The 23704-nt window shown below is 36.9% G+C and overlaps 1 protein-coding gene across 3 annotated transcripts; it reads left to right on the plus strand.

Moving 5' to 3' along the window:
* Positions 1-1635: 1635 nt before the first annotated feature.
* On the plus strand, positions 1636-23101 carry arhgap4a (Rho GTPase activating protein 4a). Of its 3 annotated transcripts, none has more exons than XM_034312116.2 (24): positions 1636-2039; positions 3559-3645; positions 6204-6375; positions 7288-7450; positions 8043-8105; positions 8440-8568; positions 11285-11413; positions 11978-12199; positions 12290-12391; positions 12579-12755; positions 12851-12935; positions 13048-13075; positions 14276-14372; positions 14526-14586; positions 16494-16571; positions 16652-16780; positions 17244-17280; positions 17463-17687; positions 17804-17868; positions 19460-19628; positions 20051-20134; positions 20598-20720; positions 22354-22417; positions 22509-23101. In XM_034312116.2, the coding sequence occupies exons 2-24, from the start codon at positions 3582-3584 to the stop codon at positions 22701-22703; spliced, it is 2661 nt and encodes an 886-aa protein (XP_034168007.2). In that variant the 5' UTR covers positions 1636-2039; positions 3559-3581; the 3' UTR covers positions 22704-23101. The 3 variants fall into 3 exon arrangements, with proteins under 3 accessions (XP_034168007.2, XP_026776895.3, XP_026776894.3); XM_026921094.3 differs by having other exon boundaries at positions 1645-2039; positions 3556-3645; positions 17175-17280; XM_026921093.3 differs by having other exon boundaries at positions 1645-2039; positions 17175-17280.
* Positions 23102-23704: the final 603 nt, after the last annotated feature.

Here is a 23704-nt window from a genome sequence, read left to right on the forward strand (position 1 = left end):
TGACAGGTGATGAGCACTCTTCACTGTCATTTTTTTTAGAGCATAGGATATCATTTCTCAAGCTTTTACCCTTTGTACCCTTTGGCAAACAACAAGCAAGCTATCATGTGCTTTTTACTCTACCAGGAAGGCGCGATTGGTGGAGTGCTACTGATATCATGTTTTACTCTGTCAGTGTGTCTTTCCAAATCCTGTCCGATCACCTGAAGTTACCACAGGAAACTTTAACCAGGTTGTAGAAACATCTCAAAAATGATCAATAGATTCACCTAAACTCAATGTAAATCTTAACAGCAAAGGACTTGAATACTTATGAACACTTATGTAAATGTAATATTTCAGATTTTTTTAAATCTTTAATTTACAAAACTTTTATGGAGCATTTTGTTGATCACTATAGCATGTTGGCTGTTATGCCCAATTTGTCAGCCCCCTCTATCCTATCCATGAATGGAAATGAACCAACATATGACCACCACTCACCAAATTATTATAATTATTATTATTTGGGTAATGATCCTTTGTTAGAACATTGTTGTTAATATGGTAGTGTTGTTGTGCACTGTGTCCACTTACTTGCCACTTTATTAGACACCTTGTTGGGGAACTTTGAACACATCCAGTTAAAAACTATAGTTTATTTTTTCTGTGCACAGTTTGTGTTGATCAGCCTCTAACCTTTCATCAATAGTTGGTGGTGCCACTGAGTTTTTTTTTAAAATCTCTTTCCACTGACAGGGAGTGTAGTGGGGGGATGACAAAGTGGTGCTTCAATTCAGCTAGATAGTAGGTTTATCAGTTAAAGGGTAATTCTACGTTAATTAGTTGAAATTAGTTTGAGCACTATGAACGATAAGCATAGTGCACAAAGTTTCCAGAGAAACAGGATGTTGTGGACAAGCAACGTGCTACTATACGTATGAGTTGTATATGGAGAATTTCTCCCCAGTCAACTTATAAAATGCTCCATTATAAAATATATTATAAATTATATCAGCTTCTCTTCTGATCTCTCTCATCTACAAGGTGCACACTGGACGTCTCGGCATTCTGTATAAACTCTAGAAACTGTTGTATGTTAAAATTCCAGGATATTAGCAGTTTCCTGGAGCCTATCTGACACCCACAACCATTCTGATGTTTGATGTGAAGTGCTTGACCTGTATCTGCATGCTGTAACATGACTGTCTGATTGAACAATTGGCAATGAAGTGGGTGGTGAGTGTATATAATTCATTCGTCTTCCGAAACTGTTTTATCCTGGTCTGGGTACGAGGTGGCAGAATTCACCCTGGATGGGATGCCAGTCCACACACGTTCACACCTAGAGCTCATTCATAGTAACCAATTGACCTACTGGCATGTTTTTTGGGGGGGGGGGGGGGGTTGGAGGAAACTCATGCAGACACAAGAAGACCATGTGCAACTCCACACAGACAGAATATAAAATCATTCTCAGCGTACATATATGAGAATATACAATCCAAGCATAGATAAGCACATAACAAAAAATAGAATTCATATTAACTTTCATTAGCAGCAGTGAGCAGGTCCTCAGTAGTAGCTGCTGTTGTGTAACCTTGTTGAACTGTTTAAAAAAAAATTCCAAGCAGTTTCTATCCTCACTTAGGCATCCACTATTTCCCTACAGCATTGTCAATGACAAGTCATAGCATGCTTCAGTAAAGGCAAGAAGGATTAAACCTGACTACAATGGAGGAGTAGGGGGTGCTAAAGTTTCCAAAGTGTACAGACTTAGTTTTGAAGAACACTTATGAGACCAAGAGAGTGTGTCAAAATGAGTGGGCAGCAACAAGGGCAGAGGAGGAACTCAAAAACTGTTCTCTCTTCTCAGTCTGTGAGGGAGTTTACGTTCGGGCACCAGCCCTGCTGACGGCGCATGTGTGAGAGCAAGAGATCTCCAGTGTGTTTGGTCTACAACAAGGCTACATATTAATGCGAGGGAGACAGCACATCTTGTTACGTGTTTGAAGGTTTCAGTGGAGGCCAATGTGAGAGGTGGCGAGAATAAGCATTGGGTAAGTCTTTTACAAAATATCTGTACTACAACGGAACAGTGTGTGGGTTTTCTGTAACTGTACTCTATCGGGATGGGTTACAGGTAGGCTTTTTTTGGTAGCTTGTGTCACACACAGTTCTCTAAATGATAGTAATAGAAGCATGAGTGGATCATGAATCAGCATGTTGTTGTTTTTTTATTATTAATCCAAAAATGACATTTCGTCAGGCCAAATTTTAACAAACACAGACCCTTTGGTGCCAGAAATTAATGTTGAAATGGAATAAGCTCCTGCAGAAGTAGATATTCAGCCCACTTTATAATCAACAGCCATCAGTGATATAATATGAATGAGTTATATTTTAGTTTACTCTTTCATTTATGGGAAAAGAGGAAGTTTTCTTCTTTGATAGCTCACAGAAAGAAAGAGGGAGAGAGAGAGAGAAAGAGAGAGAGAGAGAGGAGGGGTGACTCATGGTGAGAGTAAGTTGCTGGGGTATGATTTGCTCATGTTTCTGTTGCTCCTAACACAGGAAGCGCACTTTCTTCCCTTTTTCTGTTGCCTGGTGCATCAGCCACCACGTGAAGCGCAAGTGAAATGTTTTGCAGTTTAACCCCGGCATGCACAGTCACAGTGGTTCACTCTAGAGTGAAACTGGTACTGCATGCACACACTCTCTATCTATACTTGAGATACTTGGTCTGTTTTCTGCCATTTTTAGACACACTATTTGTGATAGAGTTTTTCATTTTCACTATTACAGTATATAAATAGTATGACTAATGCTTTTTTGAACTTCATTGAACAAATTTATTTAGGCAGTTGGATTACACTATATGACATTATATTCTCCATTAGAAGAAATAATTCAAATAAAAAAAAAAAGCACTGTTTAATTTCGTTGATCTTTACAGTTTCACATAGTACTGTTTAATATGTTCGATTGTATTATATAAACCGATGTATAAACATCAGTTTAAGCATTATTATCAGCAGCTCCAGTGCTACATTTATATAGAATATGATGTACAAGACATTTTTTCAGAATGTCTGTACTCATTGCACATACTAACATCCTACCAGGAACAAATGTTGTTTCTCTGGTTATCTGTGTTGAACATGATCATCACCTCTATGTTGCAAATACACCCCCACACATGCACAAGCTCATTGCTACTTCTGCACATGCTATATTTAGTTCCTCTGAACTGTGACTTTTTTTTTTTTGTTTGTTTTTTACAGTACAGTGTATCTGGGGGCATGAATTGCATACGGGGGCTGCTTTGAATGAAAGAAACAGGGTCATAAGTTGGCTGCTATTTGTCGTGTGATCATTTATACCTATGACAAGGCAGTGTGGATCATGTTCACTGCATGCACATGTCTGAGTGTCTACTGAATGGTTCGGCTGGCATTGGATAGTGTCCAGTATGTCCAACCACAAGGCCATAACAATGGTCACCTATGAACAGACAAACTGCATGCATATTGATATGTGGCTATTTTCTGACGTTATTTTGCTTTGTGTTCAAAGCAGAGTTCCATCCAGTCGGAGCTACAATGTCGTCCTACAATGTCAAACTGAGAAGAGCTGGAATCGCTGACTATGACACACAGATTAAAGGTAGGACAGAAGCTAAAATATCTTTAAAAAATAGCTTATTCCATTTCTAAGCAGCTGAGAACAAATCCAGGCCTTTATAGTAAAGGATGTTTAGTGAATGCCGTCAATGTGTAGTGCAGAGGCAGAGACATTTCACTTGATAATTCTAAATGAACCATACAGTTAACTCCAGAATTATTGGCACCTTAGGGAAATGATTGTGGAAAATAAATATTGCACAAAATGATTCAAATTCTCTACTCAAAAAATTCAGAAGCTTCATATAGTTCAACAAACAGAAGTCATTCAAATAAGAACATGTTTTTTCATATAACAGTGGGGTTTTTCTCAGTGCATAAATTGCGTAATGGAATCTCAATCGAAAGCTGTGAAAAGTTGTGAAACTATATGCCAGCATTCAGAATTGTGTTCAACACTGTAGGCAGATTGAAAAAAAATGAAAAAATGAAAATCTGACTGTAACTTGACAAATTAAAGACAAGTAAAAAAAAAAGAACTTACTTACTAATGTGTAAAGTTTATTCAAATTATACACTCATTGCATTAGTGGTTGTGTTGCATCATTTTTTTTTCTCACATGATCCCTCCATCTTGCACAGTCGGATGGTGTTTGACAGTGGCTTGTAAAATTCTCACTTAATTCTCCAAAATTAAGTGAGCTTACAGAGATAATTAGATATGATGCAAGTTTCTCTTTAAAACAAACATTGGTACTCCAAAGAATATTTTTTAAAAATGGTTTATAATTAATATGTAAATTAATTATGTTCCTGCTCATAGAAGTGTTCTTCATTTTTTTACTCTTTCAGACTACTACTTTTTTAGAATGATAAAGAAGACATTAACATTATAAAATAACACAAATGCAATCATGCAGGGAATTTAGTGTTAAACAAATTCAAATTATTTTACATTCTTAACAATATTCCTGATGAAGTTTTGCACACTCACATTTAAACCAATATGGAAATGGATAGAGGAATCCAACATCACTGAACATCATTGAACCCTATTGCAAATCAGATGGTCTGAATCAAAGTCCACATGCACAAATCTAAAAATATAAGAAAGGAGCTTCATAGAGTGATCGAGGCTCTCTCTGCAAGTGTCTCTAATGTTGTTAGACGTTATAGCAAGAGGTTCAGAATTGTTCTCACCAAGGGAGGCTTTGCCAAGTATTAGTTATAATACAATACAATATTAAAATTTTGGGGTTTTTTTCCAGAAAAAAATGCACTATTTAAGTGAAAAAATAGTAGAAATAGTTTGTTTAAAATTTTTTTTTGTTAAAATAAACCTATGTAGTAAGTAAACCTATGTGTGCTCACTACATACACTATTTAATTTGGACATTCAGCTTTGCTCACTTTAATGAAGGGTATCAGTAATTCAGGGGTCATCTCTCTCTCTCTCTCTCTCTCTCTCTTTCTCTCTCTGCTTGTCTGGGTGACTGGTGGAAGTTGAGTTAAATAAGAATTGCCATTTTCACATTACCATTTTGGTGTATAACCAAAGATTCGTACAGGCAAAGTCACTTTGGGGAGAATAAAAGCATAGCTAAAAGCTATTAGTATTTTTTTAAAACTAGGATAATATGTAAGTATTCACTGGTTTATACCAAGTTAAGCAATTTTGGAGCCAGAAAGTGGAACTCGCTCTCAAAAAGCCGTGTCTGACAGAGAGGAAAAGCGCTGATGGGTCCGGTCTATAGTTTTGGGAATGCCTACTTCAGCAGTTTCAATAATCTGTCGTCCAAACTTAAACTGCACATAACCTTTTTGCAGATGTAGTCTGAACTTCATGTAGATTAGCAGTGTCCAGCCTTATCCACTATTATAACTAACTATTAGGTGTGTCTCCTGCTTGATTGGAATAAACATCTACAGCCACACTGGCTCTTTGTAGACAGTACTGTACACCATTGTGACAGATACAATTACTATAAATCAGTAAGTAAGAAATAACTACATTACACTTGATTAACCTTCTGCATCACCTTCCCTGAAGCTTAGCAGAAGATATGTTAAAATAAATGATTTAGCAGAGAGGAACCAAGTATGTTGTTGACTAATGAAATGAACTATGCTAAAAAGAGTGTGAAGAGTTGCGGTAGAAAGAGTACACAAGGAGAAGTACTGTTGCTACAGATAGCAAACAGAGCAAAATAATTGAGAAACCACTTCTATAAGAGTTAATACAAGTACACTTCGGTTTGTTTTTGCATGCATACTAAATATTCCACTGCCACTTCCACTTCTATCGACTTACTGGTGAACATAGAATGTACACCTAAGCTATATTGTGACTATTTGAAGAGTATGCGTAACGGATACTGGATCTAAAGCTGTGAAAGGTTGTGAAATTATATGGCAGCGTTCAGCACTGCATTGCATTCTGCATTTTTTTCATGTAATCCTTGCACCTTGCACAACCTGTTGGTGTTCAACAGTGACTTGTGCACAAAAATTAAGTGAGCTTACAGAGATAATTACATGCATTACACATTTCTCTTGCTCTTTCTCTTCCCCCACTTCTCTCTCTCTCTCTCTCTCTCTCAGAGGTTCGCAATCAGCTCTCTGAGCACCTACGTGTGTTTGATAGTCATTTGGAGCAGAAAACCCAAATACTGCAGGATCTGAGTGATTATCTGCGCAGACGTGGGGAGATCGAGGGCGAGTATGCACGCTCTCTGGACAAATTGGCTGACAGGTTTGCCTCAAAGACCAAAAAGTGAGGACCGAGAAAATGGTTTCAGCTTGATATACAGCTCTTTTAGTAGCAGGTTTTATGTTTATCTCTTGTAAAGTGCATTTAAGTATATTTTTAATTCTAATGAAAAGTACATAATTTAATACATACAAAATGTATTCAAATGTATTAATAATTTGGAACAACTTATGACAAGTGCTTTTAAATTGTAATTCAGAAATGTTCAAATATTTTGTAATATATCTTAAAAGCCTTTGAGTACTTTCTTTGGAACAAGTTAAGTTACTGTAAGCACTCAAGTATATTTAAGAACGTAATCTGTGGACACAATTGTTATTACAAGTATGATATAAGTATAGTACTGGGTGTACTAATATACATATCACATATAATTTATTGCTTATTATACTGGGACTAAATACACTTAAGTACATTTTAAATTACGCCTTTAGGGTGTTGAAGAAATAAAGTTATTGTATTTTATTCAATAACTATTATATATACTAAAACATCATTCAAATTTATTTATGTATTTAAGTATACTTTTGTTTAAGTATGCTTCAGTATGTTATTCAAGTGTAGTTCTTTATACAGCATACTGTAGGGATAAATTCATATATTTACAATATATTTTTTGTGAATCCATTTATTTCTGTAAAGCTGCTTTGTGACAATGTCCATTGTTAAAAGCGCTATACAAATAAAATTGAATTGAATTGTAGTATAGTATAATTTCAAGGGTATTATTTTAAAATGCACATTTTGAAAGTATATTTTCGCCACACATTCAAAAAAAAGAGGAAATGAAAAATGTACTTTTAATAATCACTTATTTATACATTTGCATAAGACAGACAGGGTTTTGTATGTGTCTCTATATCTATTCTTGTCTCTACGTCTCTCTCTCTCTCTCTCTCTCTCTCTCTCTCTCAGGAAGGAGTCCAGTAGTGAGTCTGTGTTGAAGTGCTGGCAAGAGTTGTTGACTCAGACACGTCATGAGAGTAAAGACCACATCACACTGAGTGAGAGCTGTGGCACGACTTTACCCCAGCATCTGTCTCACTGTCTAGAGCTCGTTCAACGCCTGGCTAAGAAAGTACATGCACACACACACACACACACACACACACACACACCCATAAACACACACTCACACATATACACTTATTTATAGTGAGACACTCAGTAACTGATTGTTACTGAGATTGGTGAATAGAGTACACAAAATAAATATAATACACTAAATAAACGTCTCCTCACAGATTATTCCGTAAATTATTCCATAATTTTTCACAATAGAAACAATAACATATTAATTCAATATTAATATAAAACAAGGGCAGTTCTTTGTAGTGGACTCAGACTTGATAACCAAACACCCTTTAAATAGTGAAGGCTTCATCTTCCTAAAGAGGTTCTAGTCTTATAGGAAAACAAGTTAGTGACAAACTGAAGAACGCTTAAAGGTTCAAGATAAACCTTTTTTTAAAAAAAGGAATTGAAAATCAAAATCAAAGTTTATTAAGCAAACTTTGATGGTAATGGTAGTACAGCATGGTCTCTGATAGCTTAAGATCACCTTAACACCATACTGCTTTTAATAAACCGAGTTCTGGCTTTTAGACTTTTTTGTGTCTTTCTCCTTTTTTTTTTTGATCTTTCTTTTATCTCTGTTTACATTCTTTCAGAGTAAAGATATTAGCACCCAATTACAGGATGGACTGCTGAAGGTCACAGCTGAGCTACAGAACGTGAGTGTGCTATATTTGGATTTTCGTTCGTTGAAATGCCTGTGATAATCTCCACCCATCAATTCAACAACCTTGCTCGGAAACGGGGAACAAGATTTAGGCTTAAATGTCAGGGGGCTGATTATTCCGAGACTAGAGTTTGGCAGAAAAATGGCACTACTTCGTGACACTACTTATGTCAGGAAAAATATTATATTAAAATTAAAGTACTGTATTAATCATGTTATATATTCATCAAATATTCATATATGCTAGTGAATGTTTATTATTAATATGATTGTTTCTGATAACTATGGAGCTGACTGTAGTTAAATTAACTATTGTTCTGTAATAGACGCTGAAGACTTATTCGCTGTATCACGCTGAGTTCTTGTCGGCTGAGGGCAAGCTGAAAGAAGCCACCAAACAGGAAGAGAAACAGAAACTGTGTGCAGCCAAAAAAATGGAAAGACTCATCGAAAAAGTATGTTTCATATTCCTTTCAACTAAACCAAAGCTGTTACAAACAACAAGAGTAAACAACTAGAATATCTATAACTAGTATAACTATTCCATGGCTGTATTTAAGTAGTATTTCTGAGTAGTTATACTATCAACTGTTTACTTCACTATAGAAAATGAGATTTATCTTACTTTTGTCTACATTGTACCAACACTTTGTTACTTTGTTGGATGAAACAGTGAGATTGATCTTTAGGAAAAATACTCTAAATCTGATTATACCACAGTGCTGTGGAATTCTCGATTCTGATTGATCAGAAGTTGTTGATTAATTTTCTATAACAGCAGAGACAAAAGATGCAAGGTTTATATTAATGCACTTGTTCTGAAACGTCATTGTTTCTATAGTAACAGTGTCAGCACTTTGTAATAATCAGAGGTAAAGCTGTAACTTTATGTATTCTGACACAGGAACCCTTTTAGGACGGAGAACCTTTTTTTTGTGGTTTACATGACAAGCTTCATTCTTAATTATTCTAGCTTATTAATTTCATGAGAGAGGAAACAAGAGGCTAGTAATGGAACAACTGTTTATAGCTGTTATAATATAAGCAAATTTTTAGAGGACATTCTCCAACAATAAATGTAACTATAAATGGATAAAACCTATGTGGCATTCTAAAATAAAAATGGTTAGTGTTGGCAAATTGCTGTGGTATAAGAGGAACACTGCGGTATCATTTTATTGGAAAGCAATCAATTTTGATGTCGTAACAGTAATTCTGCTTTGCATCTGGCTGCTTCACACAATCCTTTCACTGACTATTTTCCTATAACAGCATGCTTCATTGTGTTTGATCCCTTACATATGAATATTAATGTGAATATTGGTTGCATTGAGCAGATTTTCATGGCTGAATAAATTCACCCTCAACTAGAGAGAAAGGTAATGCATGTATGAATGCATGCGTACTGTATTTGCATATTTGTACAGTATGCATGCATTCATGCATACTGTATTTGCAAATGTGTTGCAAATACAGTGCCTCTGGAAAATATTCACCCCCCAGTGATTATTTCTCTTTTTGCTGTATTGCAACATCAATAGAGCATGGGATATTTTTCTGCTCATTTTGTGTCACGTTCTACAGAAATAATTTTAAATAAAGTATTTCGATGTTTGTGGAATTATTTAAAAAAGTATTCACTCCCCTTTCTTTTGGTAATTTAAATTAGGACTAGTATTTATCAAGAGCTCACACTAAATATGTTAAACAGGTGTTCGTTTTAAATCCACCTGTCTCCAATTCTATGCTTGCTCAATAAATATCTCTGACTTTGCGAGATCTCACAGCTAAAATGGCAGATCAGATCAGTCCTTCTGTCATGAGGACCAAGGAACTGGCTGTGAAGCTTCAAGATGAAGTTGTTACGAGGGAAAAAGATAGAGAAGGATAATAAAACATCAACAAATCATTGAACCTTCTTATGCACTTCTAACACTTTGAAATCCATTATAGCAAAGAAAATATTTAAAATATGTCACAACCCAGACACTACCAGGATCAGACCAAACTGAGTGCTCAAACAAGAAGGGCAGTTGTCAGAGAATTGTGCAAGAGTCCAGCTACGACTCTTGGGTTTACAGAGCTCACGGGCTGAAATAGGAGATCCTGTGCAGACCTCAACAATATCATTAGCTTTTCACAGATCAGGCGTCTATGCGAGGGTAGCCAGAAAGAAGGCACTTCTGTGAAAGGCCATGCTAGAAAATCTTAGAACTTTTGGAAATTTGGAGACTAAATTTGAGCCAATTGATCAAAAAGCATAAGCATAATGTTTGGCTCAAAGCAAATACAGACCAATACCCAGATAAAACCATTCCCATAAGCAAGCACGGTGATGGTAGCATCATGCTCTAGGGTTTCTTTTCTGCAGAAGGAACTGGAAATCTTATTGTTCTGGAAAGCTTGTTGCACTGGAAAGCTTGTTGAACATGGATGGAGTCAAATATAAGCAAATTGTTGAGGAGAACCTGTTCCAGTCAGCGACACGTCTGCATTTGGGTTAAAAATAAATGTTCCAACAGGACAATAAGCCAAAGCACAGGACAAAAACTACAAAGGAATGACTCGAAAAAAAAGTTTTTTTCATTTGTTTTCAAATGGCTGAGTCAAAGCCCAGACTTGAAAGAATCAAAGAATCCAACTGAAAATCCGTGGCATGACCTGAAAATTGCTGTCCACCAACATTCTCCATCTAATTTGGCAGAGTTGTAGAAAATTTGCATCCAAAACAATTCAAATCTGTAACTGCAGCAAAAAGACAATTCACAGTGAGTGGGTGAATTAAGCATTTAGATTTTTTTTATTTTCAAATAATAATAAATAATAATAATGTATTTAGATGACATCTAGGGTAAAAAAAAATCCCATTCTGGGATGCTTAAATATATATATATATGTGTGTGTGTGTGTGTGTGTGTGTGTATAATTAGAATGAGGATCTTATATTGTATGCATTTGTTGCAAACTTTTTTTTTTTTTTTTTTCAAGCAACATCTTTTTTTTTTGTACCTGTGTGGTGTGGGGCATGTGTATGCACTCTGTAAATGAATTTGGCTTTCTAAATGACAGTATACGGATGTGTGTGGTTGCAATCTGAGTGTTAGCGTGGGAGAGATGTTTGCACATTTGTGCCATTGCAGATTTATTGTGCCACTTGTCTTGTGTATGCAGAGGCAGTGTAAAGTACAAGAGACTCATCTGAAGTGCACCAAAGCACGGAATGACTATCTGCTCAACCTGGAAGTGGCAAATGCCTCCATGCACAAATATTACCTACAAGATCTCTCTGCCCTGATTGATGTGAGTGTCCTGGTTTGCCATGGCTTAACTGGTACTGCAACGAAGAGTTAAGAAAAGTTTGTCATAATTCACGCAAATGTAGGAAATGGAAAAACATGAACCATTTTTTTTAGGATTGAAAATTTTATTCCTTACTTCAGTGGATAATCTCACTAGGATTCTGTAAATTAGTAACTAAGAACTGCTGCTGTAATAATAAAGACTCTTTCCAGGATTCTTAATCACAATATATTCATGCTGATCAAGAATAGTACTGTTTTTCTTTACTATCTACAACTGTGTACTTTAATGATTTATAATATTTATCATCTGGTGACACCCAGTCACCAGTCAAAAAGAGTTCTGTTTTGAGTCTGGTTCCTCTTAATGTTTCTTCCTCATGTCATGTCAGGAATTATTCCTTGCCATTGTCACCTCTGACTTGCTCATTAGGGATCTAAATCTACATCCGGATTTCTGTAAATCTACTTTGTAACATCTATTGTTATAGTTCACTGATACTGAATTAGATGCTTTAACATGTAACCTTTAACTTCTCATCTACTGTTCTACATGTTCCCTTAGTTCAGCGATTTAGGTTTCCATCAGTCCCTGTCCCAAGTGCTCCAGTTTTACCTGTCCAGCCGCTCGCAGGCCCACCAGAACCTGGGTTCTGGATTGCAGCAGTTGGGCGACACATTGTCTGGTCTGGATCAGAACCAGGACAGAGACACACTGATAAAGGCTCATGAAATGGCTTTCTGCATGCCACTTCGATTTCAGTACCAGCCTCACGAGGGAGACCAGGTACTGGTAATTGTGTGTGTATGTGTGTGTGTTTATGAGCACACGTTTGTATTTTTTTTTTGAGTGTATTTTGAATCCTGTGCGGTGCAGGTGTGTGAGGTGAGCGTTGATTGTGAGGTGAAGAGTGAGCTTGATACTCGATTCCACCAGCTGCAGACTAGACTCAACACGGTTACTGCAGAAAATGAAGAGGTAGTTTCATACACAAACACAAACATGATACAGACGATTCTTACAATCATTATAGATATCAGTCATATTATTATTATTATTATTATTATTATTATTATTATTATTATTATTAAAGTTATTTTCCGAACTACAGTTTCACATACAAACCCTGGTAACCCACATATTTCCTATTATTATTCCCTGACAGTTGAGTAAAATGCTGCAGCTCTCACATTCTGCCCTGCTTGAGTGCATCAGTGAGGATATCTTCAGGTCTGAAAACACCAGCCAATCTACAGAGAACATCTGTGAAACTTCTACCAATAAGTTCAATCAAGCAAGACGTCGATCCAATTTGCAAGAGACAGAAATCTCATACTCTGTGGTAAATAATCGTATAAAAAATTTGTTGATTCTATAGCACTAGTTCATTGTTGTTGTTGTTTTTACTTTAATATGTGCATTTTTGTTCTGACTCAGAAATTTAAGGACCATCTCATTAATGGCTTAATAAGTTCAAAACTACAGGCAAAGCATGACTTACTCCAAGTTGCAATACAAAAAGGTAAAATATCTGCTTAAATAACTTTAGAAACCTGCTTAAGTGATCCCTAATTTTCATTCAAAAAATATACATATATATTAAACACTTTTTTTTAATGCCTGTCCATAACCAGCTGGGACTGTGGATGGTCGGCATCACAGGTAAGGAAACGAGATCTTTCTCATTGTTAATGGGATGAAACAATAACAAAACTCTGTAGACTGACAAAGATAGTACTCCAAATTATGGTTATTAATTACTTACACAAAATTCATGGCGTATGTGACCATTTTAATGGTTGAAAACCAAAACAGAAATATTAAACCCTTATTCTGTTGGATCACACTCTTCAGTGAATGTAACGCAGACATTTTTAGGGGGAGTCATTTTTCCTTTTTAATTTAATTTATTTCATTTATTTTATTTAAAAAATTACAAATTACACCCATTGTATAATAGGAACACCTGTACTCCTGCTCATTCATGCAATCGATCCAATCAGCCAGGTCTGAGGAGGTCAGAGGAGAATGGCCAGACTGGTTCAAGCTGACAAAAAAGGCTACAGTAACTCAAATAATCACTCTTTACAACTGTGGTGAGCAGAAAAGCATCTCAGAAAGCAAAACATGGCGAACCTTGAGGCGGATGGGCTACAACAGCAGACAAGCACATTGGTTTCCACTCCTGTCAGCCAAGAACAGGAATCTGAGCCTACAGTGTGGACAGGTTCACCAAAACTTGCCAACTGGACGACACTGGAAAATGTTGTGTGTTCTGAGATGCTTTCCTGCTCATCATGGTTATAAGGTGTGGTTATTTGTTTTACTGAACCATACTTGAACAATTCTGGCCATTCACTGGATGTTTTTTGTTTTCCGCACCATTCTGTGTAAACTCTCACAACTGTTGTGCGTGAAAATCCCAGGTGATCAGCAGTTTCTGAAATGCTCAATCAAGCCTGTCTGACATGAACGATCATGCCACGGTCAAAGTCACTGAGATTACTTTTTTCCTCTATTCTGGTGTTTGATGTGAACATTAACTGAAGCTCTTGACCAGTATCTGCATGATTTTATACATTGTGCTGCTGAAACATGATTGGCTGATTGAATAACTGCATGAATTAGTAGGTGTACAGGTGTTCCTATTAAAATGGCCGGTGAGTGTACATTTTATTATAAAATAGAATAGTCATGTTAGTGTTAGTTCTGTATAAAGATTCACAGTGATGTGGACTTGTTATTGAGTCACTGGGTATTTAGCCAGAATTTTTTGGTTTAACAGCAGCCCTTGTAAAATGTCATTGTATTTTCCACTCCTACGCAGTCTCTTGTTAATCGCAGTTACATTTCTCACCTCAGAATGCGTTCCAGGAGGTCTGTCCGTCAGAGGAAGAATCAGCATGCCACTCAGATCAGCCAGAAGGCTTTCTCTCAAGACATGCTCTCTTACATCCAGGTATTCTGTCTCTGGTTGTAAATTGTCTTGCACATGTTTGGACATATACCTAAATGCACCAAATAATACTGAGAACTATGGTTGCATTTGTGTTATTTATGATTTTTCTTTGAAGCACTGTCTCAATTGTAAAGCTCAGGTTCTCTTCTGCAGGAACATGGAGAACCAGTTCCTTTGGTGGTAGACAGCTGCGTCAGATTCATCAACCTTCATGGTATTCAATCTTTTATGAATATTCAGTGCTGTGCAAAAGTCTCAGGCACATATTAAGAAATTATTTAAAGCAAAGATACCTTGAAAATGAAATGTGTCTGCATATACAAAACTGACTATGAAGAACAGCAAACTAATAAACTACACCAAATTATATTTTCCAATCGTGGATAGTTTTTAGACTATAAATTCTCTAGGTGACTGAGAATACAGACACATTTTTAAAATACCCGCATTACTGTACCACTTTATCACGTGACTTGCAAGCCCATTTGTATTTGCAGAGAAGAGGAGAAGTTTTATGAGTGTCAACATTCAGGCTGTAAAATTTGGTGATGGTAGATGGTAAACTCAATACCAGGGCTTCATAAATGTCCACAAGTGACACTCCTGGCTTACTCCTGCAAAAGAGGTAGCCATAGGCATAGTCAAAGGATTCTTTATGGGATTACTCTAAAGCACTTTTTTTTGCACCTTTATGTTTAAGAGTTTAAGACCAGCATCACTTTTCTCTTTTCTTTCTAAAACCCTTGAACGAACCGTCTACAATCAACTGTCTTGCTATCTCTCACAGAACAACCTCCAAGATCCCAATCAGTCTGGCTTCAAACCGGCACATTCCACAGAGACTGCCCTTTTGGCCGTCACTGAGAAGCTACATGGTGCTAGATCAGCCAAACTGTCTTCAGTCCTCATCCTCCTTGACCTTTCAGCAGTGTTTGACACAGTGAACCACAAGGCTCTGTTGTCCACCCTCATGAGCCTAGGAATTCGTGGTGCAGCATGGCAATGGTTTGCTTCCTACCTGGAAGATCGGTCATATCAGGTGACATGGAGGGGATCCACATCTGCTCCCTGCAGACTCTCCACTGGTGCCCCACAAGGCTCAGTACTTGGTCCTCTCCTGTTCTCCCTCTATACTCGATCTCTTGGTGCGGTCATATCCTCACATGGGTTTTCATACCACTGCTATGCAGATGACACTCAACTCATCCTCTCCTTCCCTCCCTCAGACACTCATGTTTCTGCTCGGATATCAGCATGTCTGGCAGACATCTCATCATGGATGACAGCTCATCAGCTGAAACTTAATCCCAGCAAAACTGAACTTCTGTTCATCCCAGGTGATTCATCCCCATCTCAGGATCTTGCAATCTCCCTAGACAATTCTCTGATCTCGCCTTCGTTTACTGCTCGCAACCTTGGGGTAACCATGGACAATCAACTGTCCTTCTCCTCTCACATTGCTAATCCGACACGCTCATGTCGATTTCTCCTTTATAACATCAGAAGAATTCGTCCATTTCTTTCCACACAGGCCACACAGATGCTTGTTCAGTCCCTTGTCATTTCAAGACTGGACTACTGCAACTCACTCCTGGCAGGTCTGCCTCTGAGTGCCATTCGTCCTCTGCAACTGATCCAAAATCCAGCTGCACGACTGATTTTCAACCTTCCTAAATTTTCCCTAGTTTGTGACCTAGTGAGCCAATATCAGAATGTATTTTTGATAAACTTCAAAGCACTTTTGTAAGTCGCTCTGGATAAGGGTGTCTGCCAAATGCCATAAATGTAAATGTAGTTTAGGTTTGGTTCGTGCCAAGAAATCTTTGAGATTTCTCCACATGACTCTACTGAATGCTTTTATTTCTATTTTGTTCCTTTGGCAAGACCTGTGACAATATGACGGGATGTTACAAGAGCCAGACCACATTTTCTATGCTTGATGCAGTCTGTGCCCAGAACCAAAGACCTTTTTCTTCACTCCTTTCTTTGCTCTGATCCTTTGGAAAGACCTACACATTAAGGACACAATATCTTGAACACGATATGATCAGATGTACTCAGTGCCTACAAAACTAACAGATTTTGCTTTTCCATGTGATTTTTCACCCTTTCTTTGACAAGGCCTGCACCATGAAGGCATCTTTCGAGTCCCAGGCTCTCAGCTGGAGGTCAATCGGCTCAGAGACCTGTTTGAGAAAGGTACGTGTGTTCACTCTCTCAGACTGCTGTGGGCCATTAATAATGCAGGTTGGGGTAACTTTCTGTGTCTTGGTATGTAGGAGATGACCCCCTGGTCGAAGAAGATTGTGACTTGGACTCTGTGGCTGGTGTGCTGAAGCTTTATTTCAGAGGAATGGAAAATCCTCTCTTTCCTAAAGACAGCTACGAACAACTGATGGAGTGTGGACGTAAGGGAATGTTTGTCTGTCTTACAAATGAGAGCACAAATGAGAGCACTGAGATCATTTAAAAACCAAGTCTAAAAACCTGTATTCAAAATATATTCTGAATTATGAAAGAATACATACTGAATTCTTGAACAAAAAATGAAAAACGTAAATGTATGAAATGTATTTAAACTTTAAATAATTATAAAGATTATAAAAATCTATAATTATTATTAGATAATGAATTAATTAAATAATTATTAAAGGATGCTATCTTATTTGAAACAACTATCATATTTGACAAACTTCTATAACTAATGAAACCACAGTACACGTAGCTGACTCAGATTTTTGGATCCTACTGTAGAGTTGAGTTGAGTTTAATGTAAATGTCACCTTTCACTTTCATTTCTAGGAATAGAAGATGAATCAGAGAAAGTAGCACAGTTAAAGTCAATTATTCTTTCCTACCCTTCTCCACTAGTTGTGGTGATGAGATACCTGTTTGCATTTCTCCACCAGTGAGTAATTAACCACTAGTCGTGGTGTAATGTTTTTCAAATACAGAAATAAGTCATCCAGAATTCTGAGTCCCCCCCCCCCCCCCCCTTCTCTCGCTCTCTCTCTCTCTCTCTCTCTCTCTCTCTCGCTCTCTCTCTCTTTCTCTGTGTGTGTGTGTGTGTGTGTGTGTGTGTGTGTGTAGTGTCTCCCAATACAGCGATGAAAACATGATGCAACCCTACAACCTGGCTGTGTGTTTCGGACCCAGTCTGATCAGAGGGCCTGAGGACGCAGATGCTGTTACTCTCCAGCATATCAATGCTCTTGTCAAAACAATCATTACCCAGCATGAGTGCATCTTCCCCAGCCAGAATGAATTAGAAGGACCTGTCTATGAGACGTGCATGACACTAGAGCCAGATGATATGTGAGAACCCAAGCAGACACACACATAAACATAACTATATGTAAAAACACTTAAATAAAACATATGGGCATAAACTGTGTGTGTGTGTGTGTGTGTGTGTGTGTGTCTGTTTGCAGTGAGGCTACTCCAGAGGAGTCAGAGGTGGAACCAGACATGTCTCCTAACAAAGAAGTCAAAGATGGTAAGCTTTTGTTTTCTGTTGTGAAATTCCTGAACAGTTTTCTGAAATAAAATTTCTCAAGCAATGCTTACATCATTTTTCACTAATTTAACTGTAAAATATTATTCTAGTAGTGTCAGTAATGCATAATTAAACCAAATAAGCATCTAATAAAGTCGAATAATTTGCATGTAATAATTTGCATTATTTGCACATTTTTCACAAGGGCGTTTTCTTTTATGCTTCATTTTGCACTTTACTTGTTCATTGTAATAAATCAAAGTGGTCTCAGCCCACTGCCTATTTTGTTTTATGGGTAAAGAACTTGCAGGTTATTGTACATATATAGCTCCAGTTTTCCATAATCTAACAGAATTTAACATGCCTCAATGGCTCAAATGGCATTTTAAACGACACTATCCATAATTCAGTTTTACACAGTTATGTAACACTATGCTAAAAGTGTGGTGGGAGCACCAATTGGTCTGAGATCTTGTCTATGCTAGAAAATCCCCTCTTGAGTCTACTTGTATTCTTAACACCGAGGTCATTTGCACTTTCAGTTCCACTTCAACAGGACTGTGGTTAGTTAAAATGAACCATGTTACTACTGAGCAGAACATAAAAATAGAGAAGAAGCAGACCTAATGAAGAAACCAATGAAGTCACTAGAAGTCTCAGCACCCAGATCTGCCTTGTGACCCATACCATACTTAAGTACATGGTGAATATGGTTACACTTCTTGCTTAGGTACCATTTGAACCCAGCTTAGACATATGAGTGGCGCTACAAATATTGAAGATACTGAATAAGTTAATTGATCAAATGAAATCGTCACATAATCATTCTGCTAGAATTGCTTTTTTACTATACAGTACAGCACAGCAGTAGTAATGTAGTAACTTAAAAAAAATAAAAATAAAAAACTTACAATAACCTGGTTGCATAAGTATGCACACTCCTAAACTAGTACATTGTTGAAACACCTTTTGATTTTATTACACCAGTCAGTCTTTTTGGCTAAGAGTCTATCAGCGTGGCACATCTTGACTTGGCAATATTTTCTAACTCTTTCTTGCAAAAACATTCTAGATCCAACAAATCTCCTGTGCATAGCCCGCTTCAGTTCACCCCATAGATTTCTAATTGGATTCAGGTGTGGGTTCTGGCTAGGCCATTCAAAAACATTGATATTTTTTTGGTTAAGCCATTCCTTTGTTGATTTGGATGTATGCTTTGGGTTATTGTCATGCTAAAAGGGGGACACCTGAAGGTTTTGCATTAAAATCGACTGGTATTTGTAGCTATTCATGATTCCCTCAACCTTGATAAAAGCCCCAGTTCTGGCTGAAGAAAAGCAGCCCTAAAGCATGATACTGCCACCACCATGCTTCACCATGAGTATGGTGTTCTTTTGGTGATGTGCTTTTTTTTTTTGCACCAAACATACCTTTTGGAATCATGGAATTATAGTACCTTTTGGAATTGGTCTCAGACCATAACACATTTTGCCATATAGTTTGGGGTGATATGGTTGAGCAGTTTTTAATAGTCAACTCAGACTTGTAGACCTGATTGTATGTCAGAACCATTTCTACTCTGATTGTGCAGAGATGGAAGGAGTGGCCTTGTTCGACTACACAGCCCGTTCCGCAGCTGAACTATCCTTCAAACAGGGTGGGCGTCTCCGCCTTTTCCACAGAGCCTCTTCTGATTGGTGGAGAGGAGAAGTAGATGGTTCTATGGGGCTTATCCCAAATAAATACATCCGTGTTCCAAGGTGAGTCATCCACACAGTAGTTTATGCTCAGATTATCCTTTACTGGTAACAGTCTAGTAGTCAAGGTGACAGGATTTGTGTTATAGTGTTATAGTCTTAAAGACATGCTGCCACTAATTAGCTGATAGAGATACATGGATATTTATCAGATTTTGCAAGAGTGGCAAAACATTTTCAATATTACAAAATTCCAGTCACCTTGACATTGCAAAGTTGGTAAACAAATACACATACACATACACACATATATATATATAGAGAGAGAGAGAGAGAGAGAGAGAAAGAGAAGAACAATGCAATGCAGAGGAAAATTCTGAGTAGCAAAAATTAAAGTTGGTAAAAATGTATGTATCTGAAACGTAATATATCATCATACTAACCTGTCCCCTTGTATCCTTGTTTCAAATTTTTTTATCCTGCAGTATGGAGGGAGGGCAGGAGCACAAAGAAAGTTGCACCAGTGGAAGCCAGGCAGAGGAGCAGCCAGCCGGGCCAACACAAGCACGGTACTCCTCAGATGTGTAAAAAATCAAGAGTCCCTTTCTATAATCTAACTTATCTGATCAGTGTGGTTTCTATATAATTATAAAATCATAATTATAATGGTAATTAATGGTACCCTTCTTCAGCTGTAACTGTATACTGTAATGATTTATAATCACACTAACCAGTATCACCCAGAGGAGGAGAGGTTCCCTTTTGAGTCTAGTTTCCTCTCAAGATTTCTTCCTCATGTCATCTTTCCCTTCCTCATGTCATCTCAGGGAGTTTTTCCTTTCCATCTCTGGCTTGCGCATTAGGGATCAAAATCTACATCTATGTGTTATTGCTGTTTACACCATTTTCATTCAAACATTTTTTTTGTACACACACTATCTCCATGAATTTACAACGGTTTGAAAATCAAGAATGAAAGAAGGTTAAAAATGTGTCTTTATTTGATGTCTCTGCGTGATGTTCATTTCCCAGGATCAGAGTGTTCAGTGACAAGACGGGGCTCAGTTCCAGCCAAGCTCTTGCCGGGAAGATTTCCTTACAGTTACCCACAACACAACTGTCAAGCACTTCTCCAAGGGCTTTGCGGAAAACGGAGTATGCCAAAACACATTTTTCAATGTTTTATCCTCTGAGATTAAATTAAATGTTGTCTCATCTATTAGTGCACTGTAGGCAGTGGTGAAAAGAGTACAAAACAAACTGACTTGAGAACAAATACAGCTACTATACGAATAATTTCAAGAAAGTAAGAGTAAATAAGTCATTTGGTGACTAATTACTATTATATGTCTATATGACACAACTATCCGACAATGTTCTCGGATGCTGAAGTGAACACCACCTTCATAATTACAGTATATAAAGCAAAGTAGTGTTAGCTGGCTAGCTAACTTAGCCTAATGCTCTTGGTTTCAGTAGCTTGCTAGGTTTGTTATGTAGCTAGCTAGCTCATGTTAATTCATACTTGTTTCTAGCTAGATAGTCAGCTATGTAGTAGAGATGCCCCTTACTCATTATTCTGAAAGTTACCTATAGGCTGTAGCAGCACTTAGATACACAGTACTGTGCAAAAGTCTTAAGCACATGAAAAGAAATGCTGTAGAGCAAAGGTGCCTCCAGAAATAATGAAATTAAATGTTTCTACATGAAAAGAAATACTATAAAGAGCAGTAAACAGTAATAAATGAAACAAAATCAGTATTTGGTGTGACAACCCTTTGCTTTAAAAAAAAATAGTAGTTTCAGGTACAATGTGTGCAGTTTTATAAGGAAATGAGCTGTAAATGTTACTGAACATCTTGCAGAAGCAGCCACAGTTCTTCTGGAGACTTTGACTGTCACACTTGCTTCTTATTTTTGCAGCAAAACCCAGCAGCCTTCATTATGTTTTTTTGTCTGAAAAGTATCTCTTATGTAATACGCTGCTTTCTTTACTGCCATACAAAGATTGTTCTGCAACATTTAATTTTGTGCTGGAAAATAATGCTTGGAAATCTAAAATGCTTTTGTACTGACTCGATAATGTAGAAGTCAAAAAAAAAAATCTATAACAAAGTTTGTACTTAAAAAATTTGGGTGTCTAAGACTTTTGCACAGTACTCTATTTAACTTAACAGGCAGGTGCTACAGAACATTGACGTGACATCTTAAGTTTAATACAGAGCTTTCATACTGTAAAACATCAAAAGATCTGGGAAGCTAGTCTAGCTCACTCAGCTAGTCGTTTTCACTCACTGGTTGGATGTTAAGCTGTGAAATGCTGATATCTCTATGAGTTTTGGCCTGCAAAATTTGCAGATCATTATCATTATGTTAAAAATAATTGGGCCCAGGATGCTGTCTTCACTGTCTCACTGTCACTTGTTGCCACTGATTAAGAATTTGGCACCTAAAGTGTAGATTTTCAGCAGGAAGCTGCTTTATTTTGGTTGGGTTTTTGATTGGGATTGAATTATTTAAAATGTACACATACTGTCTGACACTCTTACACTCTATCTTACACTCTTACAGGATGCATTTTCTTTTACTCTGTAATAGTAATGAAAAATAAAATTAACAAAGTACTCAAGTAAAAGTCTGTGATTTAATTATACTTTTATCCAAAAAAAACTATGTTACATTGAATCAAGTACTGTAATGAGTGAGAGTACATGTAGTTCATTACTTTTCACCCCTGACTCTAGGCAAACTGCCAAAACATTTGTCTGACATTCTGTCCCTTTACCAGCCCCCAGATGAGAAGGACTACAGCGGACAGCGAAAGAGAGGAAGTCAAAATACTGGTGGATAAGGTTAGGAAATGTCTTTCTGAATCTGTAATTTGCTGATTCACAGACCTTTTTCTGCTTGAACGATTACAGTGAGAATAATGTGCTCTTGCAGGAGGTGTGTCATCAGATGAACTCTGTCTTCAAGGAGCTTCTTGTTCGCCAGCAACAGCAGGATCAAGTCTCTACATCTTCTATCCCACCCTCCATCCTCTCCTCTTCCTCTGGGCCCCCACAAACTTTCATCAAGAGAGGAATCACACCACAGAAAGGAAAAAGCACTTTTAAACCGACTGAACAGATGAACTGAGAAATGAGGGGAATTAATTCCAACACACATTTAGACTGAAAAGAAGAGACATGCACAAGCGGTCTGTTACTAAATGCAAAAAAAGAGAACTAAAATCTGTGTTCCTGTAAAGAAATGGTAATCTGTGGTTGTGATTAGTTCCTCGTGATATTTATTTTTTAATTCTCTGATAAATGCAGTGGAGAAGTTTTCCCGGACTACTCTATGATCATATTACACGACTATAGCACTGCTGTAACTTCCCTATTTATGACTGTGTTCATCAAATCTTCAGTGACCTAATTCAGTTCAATCAGCCTAAGTAGTAATTTATTTCCTTTGGCTATTTATTCTCCAAATTGTCCATGACAGTCTACAGAATTTTAATGTTCTGCAATAAAACATTATAAACCTGTGAGCATCTTCTTTCAGTGTGAGGTGTACTTGCTGTATTTACTGCCTTTATTAATCCACTAAATATTTCATTCTATAATTTTGTATTAATAGTTCTAAATGAGAAGATTTAAGCAAAATGCTTGCACTAAACATCACTTTCTAACATAAAATACTTCTAGCACCATCATCAAGCAATTTTATATATATACATATATATATATATATATATATATATATATATATATATATATATATATATATATATATATATATATATATATATAATTTAATAGTGTTACCTTATATTATAACAGAATAATATTATAGTTTTATTTATTGTCCAATGGTCAATTTACTGTGCAAAATAAAGTGGTTTAGGATATTGGTGTGATTAATGTTAACAAACCCTATTCTTTCAGAAAAATAAAAAAGCCTCTCTAATATGCATTTAGCTGTTTGTAATATATATTTGCTGAGTATAGCATATTTGACCAAACATGAAGACATGTAGTTCACAAAGGTCAATTTGTATAGTTTTTACTTGATAAAAAAGGTGCACGATGATTTTTTTTCCTTGGCGGAGGCTTTCATTCTGCATCATTTATACACAATTTTTGGAATTTGGG

The sequence above is a fragment of the Pangasianodon hypophthalmus genome, chromosome 16 (genome assembly GCF_027358585.1).
Source record: "Pangasianodon hypophthalmus isolate fPanHyp1 chromosome 16, fPanHyp1.pri, whole genome shotgun sequence".
In the NCBI taxonomy this organism is placed as follows: Eukaryota; Metazoa; Chordata; class Actinopteri; order Siluriformes; family Pangasiidae; genus Pangasianodon; species Pangasianodon hypophthalmus.